The sequence below is a fragment of the Oxyura jamaicensis genome, chromosome 2 (assembly GCF_011077185.1).
Source record: "Oxyura jamaicensis isolate SHBP4307 breed ruddy duck chromosome 2, BPBGC_Ojam_1.0, whole genome shotgun sequence".
NCBI lineage: Eukaryota > Metazoa > Chordata > Aves > Anseriformes > Anatidae > Oxyura > Oxyura jamaicensis.
Window position 1 is genome coordinate 125,074,874 of NC_048894.1, and position 10,150 is coordinate 125,085,023.

Sequence of the window (10,150 nt, forward strand, 5' to 3'; positions counted from 1 at the left end):
TTACATTGTAAGTGTGAATGACAGTTGATTATACGAATGCATTTATGTATTTAAAATGTATTACAACACACTGTGTAGTTTTTCAGAAGTTTGTCATTAAATAAATCACTTCTATATGCCATGATATGCATTGGTATCCTAACCATGAGCCAATATTGGAATTTAGACCCACACTGTATTTCCAAGCCGTGTGGTAGGTCACTGTTTTGTGGATGAGCAGATGCTATGAATTTTAGCAGGCTGCAAGCCTGCTATGGCCAAGTCACAGTAAATGAAATAAAACCAAACCACTTGGAGATCTGGAATTTTCTTATCTCCCACTATCAAATTGTCCTCTATGCAGACAAACTGTGCAGTGGCTTTTGTGTCAGCTTTGGATGCTTCCGTGGGAAGGATGGATATGGTTATCCATACTTTCCATCATAATAACAGCTGCTAAACGAATTAAAGAAGCAAAGCCTGAGAAAATAAAATAAAATAAATCTCCAATAGAAAGTTAACAATTCAGAAAAGATTAAATCCCTGTCCTGAGAGGCTGCTGTGTATAAGTGTATCAGAGTTCTGCTTGAAAGGCTCAAACTTCAAAGCTATGAGTGATGACTACTTTACTTCTCTTATAACTGTGTTGCTGTTCCTATTCACTTAAAACTATGCATTTAGGCCCAATTTACTTATTCAAAAACGTTATCACTCACTGCCATCTAGTGTTAATGGTGCAGATTGTCACCAATTTGAAATAACTTTTCTGGCTTTATGAATTAAAAATCTGCTTTTTTTTTTTTTTTTTTTCAAGTTTGGCCTTAACCCAAGAACCTGGACATTCCAGTTTCAGCTGCCAGAGGGAGCTGTAGATGCACAGAAGCTCAGGAAATCTGAACAGTTTATTTAAAGAAATATATTGGAGATAAGAAGCCACAATGCAATTTCAGTGACTACAGTTACCTTTGTTTTTACCTTTACTCTGTCTGCTTACTCTCCCTGTTTAACTCTGTCATAACAGACGGTCCTGAAACAGAACCCACAGTAGCTCCTCCTGCAGCCTGCAGGGTAGATGCCGCATGATTTGTGGCACATGTTCCTTGCACGCTATCTGTCTAGAAAAAACAATAAACACTGATATGATTCTCTTTCCATGTACCAAATGACTTTCCACCTGGGCAGGTAAGAGTGGTGGGACACACCAGATCTCAACAGCACAGTCAGAAACTGGTCCAGAAGCAGTCTCACCAAGTGGTGGGGCACCAAGCAGTATGTCTGTGGACACAGTTGTACAGCAATGGATATGTCTGCGCCACATTTAATTGCTTGAACGTTGCAGCCAAGTACTTATTCTTTGCCTCAGGCTATTTGGGATTGATTTTATCAAGTCACACTTACATACCAAATGCCTGTTCAGATTTTGGGAGACAAAAGCAGAACAGAGCTTCAATCTTAATAGCAAACAGTTTCAGTGATAGCTGCTGTGGATTTATGCTACAGAATCCAAAGGCATCAGTGTGAATCTGGTGAATGAAAAGAAACAAACTCCAAAGGCTTCCTAAATCTCTTCAGATGTCATCTACCATTAGATATTAAACTGTTTTTTTTTTTTTTTTTTTTTTTTTTTTTTTTTTTTTTTTTTTAAAAAAAAAAAAAACAAAAAAAAAACCTCCTCCTTTCTCTGTTTATGAGGCATGGATTAAAAGTCAGGATTTCTCTGGATTTCTGGATTCTTCTGGATTTCATGGATTTCTCTGTTTACCAGGCATGGATTAAAAGTCTCAAAACTGGGATGGAACAGTTGGATGAGAAAGTATTTTCCCTATTAAATAGAGCATTGTCCATGGTAATTTTAAGGCACAAGTCTCCCTGATTAGCAGTGCATCTTTATGTGGTTTTTGAGGACTGAACAAGTTCTGTTCAGTGTGAACAAATTTTCTGGTGTCTACCTTGCTTTTAAATAGACAGGAACCGTAATTGTTCCTTCCATGAAGAATTAATGTATATTAAGCTCTTAAATAAATTGTCTAAATTCAAAAGCTATCTACAGAAGACTGCAAGCACATATAGTTTATTAGTACTACTTTTGAAACAAATATACTCAGGTACTTAAACACAGTTTAATTCATGTTTATTTCCACATTTGGTATATTACTGTATATTACATAATTCACTGAATATCTAGTAAATAACAAAACTAGTGTGCAGATTAAAGCAGCAAGGTCAGTTTTCATGATATCAGGAAGGCCAAAAGCACACTAGCTGTATAAGGACATTAAGTTGTAAATTACTAGTATTTAGCATATCATTCTATCACTGCTATAGGCATACTGGTCCAAATGATTCCTCTGAGAGTTATCCACAAAAGAGGGTGGTCCTTGCCTTACATTACATTTTTGTAATCTTTTTTATTTCTTACCTTTCAGGCCTGATCCTGCAGTCCTTACTCAGCAAAGCTTTCAAATAATCTGTCAGGTTAGTTTCTTACTTTTTGCTTAGTCTACATAAAGCCCATTGGCGCCCGCAAAACATCTGAATACTAGATAAATTGGAACTCGAACTTCTAAAAATTCTGAAATTCTAAAAATAGTTGTAACAGAAAACATCATAATTAAGTACATAACTAACAGCATTAGGGCCAAATTCAGGAACAGACCTAGAAAGAAGCCTTGGGAACTTTCAGGACAGCAAGGCTGGCATCTGGTGAGTTAGGCACTTTCCTGATTAGTCAGCTACTTTCAGGATCACAGTTTAGGATGTAGACATCTTCAGTCTCCTTAAATACTGTTTTGAGCACCTACATCCTTTTTTGGATCTGGCTTTATTTTTATACTTGAATAAATAATGTATCACATTGACATTATGCACAGACATTAAGATAACTGACCCCAAAGAAAAGCAAAATATTAACACACCATACTATCACAGACACGTCTAGAAGAAGCTATTGTTCTTTTCTGTGCTTGGGTTAGGCACATTTGTTTTAACAGCTTTTAACACTGTATCCCATTTACTATTCTTATGTTCTAACTGCCTTTTCCTAAACTTGTGCTGAAATAAATCATTGCTGTCTTCATCCTCAGCCTCTGACACTATTTCCATTTTTTGTATAATCAGTTTAATGAGGTCGTGTTGCTTTTCCAACAGAGTTGATAGATCTTTGAGCCTAAAAAAAAAAAAAAAGGAAAGAAAGAAGAAAGAATGAGAAAAATATGCATAAAAGAGCCTTTGGCATTTGGTTTCAAAGGAATGATACAAAAGATCTGTCAGTCCTCAATTTCACCCTTCTGCCAACAAATACTTTTCTCTGGAGCATATAATTTTTCAAGTTGTGGTACTTTTCCAGATTCCAGAAGATAAGATTAAAGAACAAATTTATGGATCTTGAGATAAGTGACTTACTATATATTTAATGTAAGAGCAGTGTCACTCTCAAATAAAGTAAAATTCTGAACTTCCTTCCATAGTTTGACTCAATTAGTCTGGCAAGGAAAAAAAGACAACAGCGACAGCAGTTAAGCATTTACAGACACCTGGTGGACTTCACAACTACTTTAATAGCACATGGGTCAAACTGATGAGACACCTGCTAATCTCTTTAAAAGTGCTACCCAAAGTGCAATTGATACAAATAAAAAGCATCATTTAGCACCACACAAACAGAACACATTATCTGTTAACTTTTAAGGAACAATGGAATAAATAGTAAATGTGTGTAGAAATTGTCTTTATGAAAGTGTGAAGCAGGCTTTTTGAAAATCTACTTTTCAGAATTCACAAAATTACAGCACAAAATCATATAGAGTGACTGAAAAGGCTCTCTTTGAAGAACAATTTGGGGTTTCCTTAGTTACTATTTTTTTCATGTGGCTATCAAACAAGTACCGTAAGAATTAAAGTAGTGAAACAATTAGCTAGCATTAATGAAAACAAAATAAAACAAAACAAAGAGTGTAAACAGTGCTGATTGCCACTAGCTTCAGCAGGAACTGAATGCTGTTTTGAACTCTGACAATAAAAACATGTTGGCAACACAGTAAAACAAAGTTTTCAGAGAATTTTCAGAGCAGAAAGTACAACTTTCCATAGTGAAGTGGCCACAAGTTATTCCATTCCAAAGAATTTTATAATTATAGAAAATATTATTTTTCTTCCCTCTTTGTGGAAAAATGAAGAGTGTATTCTATGCTGTTTTGTAATACACTGATGTGGCATAGACTTGAAGAAAGACTTGTTAAATTCCATGGCTTGCCAACATCTGTAGGGTGCATCCACATCCCCTCAATTCTTGCTGAGTCCTACATGCTTCAGTCCTACATACTTCATCAGATTATGTGCAGGGTGATAAAAATTCAGTACATTAAAAAGAGAGTCAGAAAGAACTTGGGAGTGGAGGGGGAGGAGGCATTGATGGGTGGGGGAGAGAGAGGGAGAGAGAGAGAAAATATAGATTTTCCTAGCTGTACATTCACAGAAGGCTTTTCTGAAACCATTCCTATGGATAACATTGGTAAGATAAGTAAGAAAAGTACAATACAGACAATTCTATTATTTCCAAGGCTTTAGGAAACAGATGATTTTTTTGAAGGAGAACCTGGGCAACAATCCATTTTTGGGGAAAAAAGCTGAAGCAGATTTACCATCTGACCATTGCAAATTCAGTTACAGATTGTGTGTATCTGCAAACCAACTGGAATTACATTAATTTTAATATAACTCTGGAAAACCTCCATATACAAACCTCTGATTTTGAAATGAAAGTGCATTTTCCTCATTAGTTTAGTTCAGTTTAATGTGCAATCAACCCCCTCCTCTTTTGCTGCCATGGGATAAAAATATTTCTCTAACCCACAAGTATTTTGAAAGTAAATACATTACAGAATATAAAATAAAATACTAAGTTACCATAGTGATTGAGCTTATTTAAGGACAAAAGATACATTGAATTTTACTTTGCAGATGTAGCATTGAGTTTTAGAACACTATCTTTAAATAATATATTTGTAATTTTGGCTGTGTTTACAGTAATAAAGTAACACAATGAATACCTGTATTTCTGCTTCAGAACTTCCAGTTCTAAGGTTGTATCTGTGCTCTGTGCATCTGTGGTAGAGTCCTCACACCCAAAGCAATACTGGAACACACTCTAAACAAAACATAGTACCAAAATGAAACTAGGTTTTATAGTCTGAAAACAGATTAAAAATCCCAAAAGGGTGAATGGTAACAGTCTCAACACACTGTTAAAAGTTGAAAACAGTTTCAGTTATAAAGTTATTTTTAGTACATCAAACATTTGCTTTGCAAAATGTGTTTAATCAGAAAATTCAGTCCACCAACAACAGTTGAAATTAAAAGTAAACAAATAAAAGAAGAAATGCCAAAAGGCAGTAATTACATTTTCAGTCTGAATAACTTCTGTAGCTTGTCTCATCTCATAATGTCACAGATCACTAAGAACTCAAACACTAATTATATTTGAATAAATTAGGCTGCACTCAAACTGAAGACTTGACTGTTCATTTTCAGTGAAGACAGTCATGGTCTAAACATGCTTCTAGAGATATCAGATAATGATCAAGTCTTATTAATACAACATTGCTAGCAATCTCTGTACAAATTAAGTCAATCATAACACATATAAGTATGAAATATTTGGTCTAAGATTCAACATCTTACCATAAATCCACAGTATCTTGGTCTGTTTGGATATACGGTGATTGATTCCTGGTCCACTCGACTTAGGAACCAAAATGGCAGCTTCTTCTCTAAGTTTGTGTGAAGATTAACCTAAACATTATTTCACATTTGGAGTAAGATATATTCTCTTAAGATAACGACACATTATAATGTGAAAATAACAATTATGTAATCGCATTCAAATCACTATTACTAGACATCAAGTCCTAGAGGATATCTACACTGCACAACATGGTATAATATTCGATCTGTGCAGCTCAGACATTAGATACCATCTATTCATAACAGTATTGAGATTTTTTAGCAGAGTTAATTATTCCACAGTTATGAGCTCTTACAATTAAAATGTTTTTTAAAACTGAGTTGATTCTTGTGAAATGAATTGAACATCTCTAACATCTCTTTTTTACCTGGAGGGTTACACTGTAGAATTACAGAGCAAAAAAGTTCAAAGAATACCTATCATAGCAACAGATTTTGAAACCATATAATGAGCGTGATCTTTCTCTCTTTAACTGTGCTATATCCTTTTATTAGGTTCTGACAGAGCCAGTATTGTTCCAGTTCCACAGGAGGCCAGTGGAACGCCTGTGAGTAAAGTATTCCCATGGGTAAAATGAATATGTAACATGGAAGTGGTCTTTTCAGCAGATGCCACCTTTCCATTCATTCTCACATTGCTACAGAAATACTAAGCATATGTATCTAAAAGAAAATATACAGTATAAGCCTATAAGCAGACAATCATAATCCTATCAAACATACAAAAGGTACATGCTTAATAAAGATTTCACAGTACTGTCTGAAGTGTGAAAGTGTGAAGTGTCAGGCAAGACACCACCTTTCCTGAACATTCTGTTGGCAACAAAATACTTACATAGATGAGAAACATTAACTGCCCTAATACCTTTACTTCAGTTATTTTTATAACTCTTGGAAGGAAATGTTACATATTTCTTCAAATAGGCTTCAACTAAGCCAGTACAGCACACAATTATAAGTTAGGTAACTACCAGCAGAAGTTATTTCAGAGCTGTTCTTGTCTTTGGGCATTCTGTCTGTGCACACATCTCTCCTTTTATAGGCACTATGTAGGCTCTGAAACCTTCTAGAAAAAGCAGAGCCAGCAGGGAACATGAGCAAAGCCACTCTTCTCTGCATCAACTTTATGGACAATCAGTTCTCTACACAGAAGCATATGAAGAGAAAGTTTCTATGAACACGTTGTGAGAAGCAATATTTACTCTTTAGTTGACAGGTGTATACTTAGCATATTTCCACTTCTGAAAAATCAAGCTTGATATGCATGTCACAAGGAAAAAAACTATATGACAAATTTATTGTTTCTTAAATTTAAAAGGCATACAAATTACTAAACTCTTCTGCTTTCAATGCAAATTCTTTTAGATGTCTACATACATCTTAAGGTATCTAAATACACTTATAAATGTGACCCTAAGCTCCTTAGTTATACCTGTCATTGCAGAGAGTCTTCTTGGTACACAAACCACTGTGAGCATTCAATATACTGCAATGCATTTGGCTTCCTTTTGATTCCCATGTACTTTGACCCTCTTTTGACTCACCTTAACAGGCAACACTCCAATTTCAAACAGTGCACTTATTCACTTTGACATTCTGACATTGAAATAACTCAAAATTCATTGATCTGGCTCTTCTAATTTCCTTAAAAATGCACTTGCTTACATGTGCCTTTTTGACAGTGACTCCCATGATTGAAAATACTGTTAAGTTAGGGAGCCCATGTTCAACAATTTGCTTTATAGAGATGCTGCGATGTTAGTTAGGGATGTTGGTGATAAATTAGTTAATTATTTTGATGGTGTTCTAGATGGCTATCTACTTTCTATAGTTGTTGCTTCTATGGTATGCTACTCACCTGCATTGCAATCCTTTTGAGTGCAGCATATTTTTGCACTTCAGCTATGTCCCCAACAGCCAAACCAATCTAAAAATACATCACAGGATCAAAGAAACACTTTATTGTGTTTTTATTGTTGTATTTCTCCCTTACATTTAAATCCAAAATGACTCTAAAGTTAAATTTGCTTCACTTGACTCTGGAAACACAACTCCTTTGCGTATATTTGAAAAACACATATCAAGAAACGTAGTAAGCTTTTTTAAGGTCAACTGTCTACTAGTAATAAAGAACAATGTAAAATATTTGTCAAGAATAAAATTGCTTCTTCTGTAATCCATGACTGCTTTTATGTTAAAAAAAAAAATACATGTTGACCACTGATTGAATAGTATCATGGTGACAATAACCTAAAAAGATAATAATGGATCTTTAATGCTCATCTCCTGTGAAACCCTGATTTCCTAAATACAGTAATTGATGTTCAATGGAATATGGCTGAAAATGATTTAATTATTATTATTTTATTTATTTTAGCTCTTTTTCACTATGAATGGGTTTTCCAGTTCATTTTGTTTACTTCAGGCACATCAGTTAATTTCTATTGTTGACTGGTATTTTGTGTGCAATGAAGATCTGAGATGTGGCTTTTCTTTCTTTCTTTCTTTCTTTCTTTCTTTCTTTCTTTCTTTCTTTCCTTTTTTTTTTTAATCATTGTTAGCACTAGGTTATGATGATAAAATAGATCAAGGGATTAAATAATTATGCTTATTTATAGTCTGTGGAGCCAAAGCCCTCACTAAAAACATTGTTCTCCAATTATCTTAATAAAGACCCCATAATAATATATTGCAGCTCCAATGGATTTTCTTCCCACTGAAAAAGGAGGGGCAAGGGAGGTGTGGGTCTCTCTCCAACATTAAGTTAGACCAAAATGAGGGAATGTTGGTCCAGAATCACTCCAGAGCACTAAGCCATATTTTTTACACTTTTTCCACTGTCAGTGCAAAGTCTGAGCAATGTTGTAGAGACCAGAGGGACTATGCCTCAGCAAAGAATAAATACAGTACTTTGCCTATTCTAAAGTGCTCCTAATAGTGCTCCTGCCTACTCTAAAGTTGAACCCAGGAAATGGGGAAGACTTTCTTGAAGCTCAGCAAATTCCACACAGTTACTACCTGAAGATATACAAGATAACTCAACTAACAATTAACTGTACAGTAACTGGAGGGAAAGTGAGTCAAGGGAAAGGCAACTTTTTATTATGTTGCTAAGAATGTCTATTTGTTAAATAATGAATAAATGTCACACGTCAGCACTAAACTAATGCGATATGCTAAAACCATGTATAAATATATGCATAATCACTTCTGTATATTGAGAAATAGTTTACTTACTAGCAAGTTCATAAGAAGGATTGGAATAAGCAAGGTAAATATAATGAGAACTGTGTAGCTCAGAAATGGATATGGCAATTCACTGCTCAGTAATGGATCAAGAAATGCATCATGATAATTTATGTCTCCCAGCATCATTGCAAATGTCTTCATTACAGAAAGCAGCGGCGTGCTGTATGTTTGCTGCAAAAAGAAGGAAAAAAAAAATCAAGAAAACACCACAAAACTATGAAATTTGTAAATAATCTCCTGAAATTCTTTACTCAAAGATAATATTTATAACGATAAAAAATTAACTATGCCATTCAACTAACCTGTGAACCCAAAAGGACAAAGAAACTCAGTCCAAAGGCCAATATCAGGAAAAAGAAAACGACAGCAATCCTAATCAAAGTCCTCAGAATTTCCCAGAACATCACAACATAAATGCCATAATTTTCAAACCTGGGCAATAAGTAAACAGAAAAGGATAAGCAAAATTAAATACTGAAGTTAGAGTCTCAAAGTTATATATGCAATACAGTTAAATATGAAATCAGTTATCCTGCTTTCTATGTGTGGTAAGAAACATTTCACCTCTGAGACATTCTGAGATGGTCTAAATATTTTGTATTTTCACATGCAAAAGAATGTAAATGTTCTTATTTATGGCAAGCTTAAATTACAGAATCTTATACTTAATACACTAGAGCAGTATTTCAAGATAATTATTTTTCATTAACAACTTCTACTCTGTCCATAGTCACAGAAAGTACAATACGGTACAACTTGTTCTCTAAATATTAGGAAATTAATATTTTTTAACTGTTTTGTGAGGCAAATTAGCAATTAGAACAAAGGACAACTGGCACCATGATACATGTAGCAGCCATATACCTGATTTTACAAGATTTTTCTTTTTATGACACTATGAAGTATGGAAAACAAATGAGCAGAAAAAAAATATCGCTCAGTAAAAGAAGGTGAGTTGCACAATTTTAAGTCACCTGTGTTTCCAACAACAGTCTGTCCTCTGGCAAGCCCCTTCCATTCCTGGTTTACACATAAACCAAATCTCACAACGTGAGCTGTCATACAGTTTTCCCCAAAAAGTTGAATATGGAAACTTATGAGCTCTGCCAGATTCAGGGACCAGATGACTGTTTTATGCTATGAAATCAAGAACTGAGAAAATCCCTTCACAGGGTCCGGC

The 10,150-nt window shown here is 34.7% G+C and overlaps 1 protein-coding gene across 1 annotated transcript in view; it reads right to left on the bottom strand.

Annotated features, from left to right (window-relative positions):
* Positions 1-2,034: 2,034 nt before the first annotated feature.
* Positions 2,035-10,150, bottom strand: part of TRPA1 (transient receptor potential cation channel subfamily A member 1) — a 46,346-nt gene continuing 38,230 nt past the window's right edge. Inside the window, exons 23-28 of the mRNA XM_035318141.1 lie at positions 9,273-9,402; positions 8,959-9,141; positions 7,580-7,648; positions 5,659-5,769; positions 5,028-5,125; positions 2,035-3,145 (exon numbers count right to left, since the gene is read on the bottom strand). Of these exons, the coding sequence (XP_035174032.1) occupies positions 2,914-3,145; positions 5,028-5,125; positions 5,659-5,769; positions 7,580-7,648; positions 8,959-9,141; positions 9,273-9,402 (823 nt within the window). The 3' untranslated portion in view covers positions 2,035-2,913. The remainder of the gene's footprint in view (positions 3,146-5,027; positions 5,126-5,658; positions 5,770-7,579; positions 7,649-8,958; positions 9,142-9,272; positions 9,403-10,150) is intronic.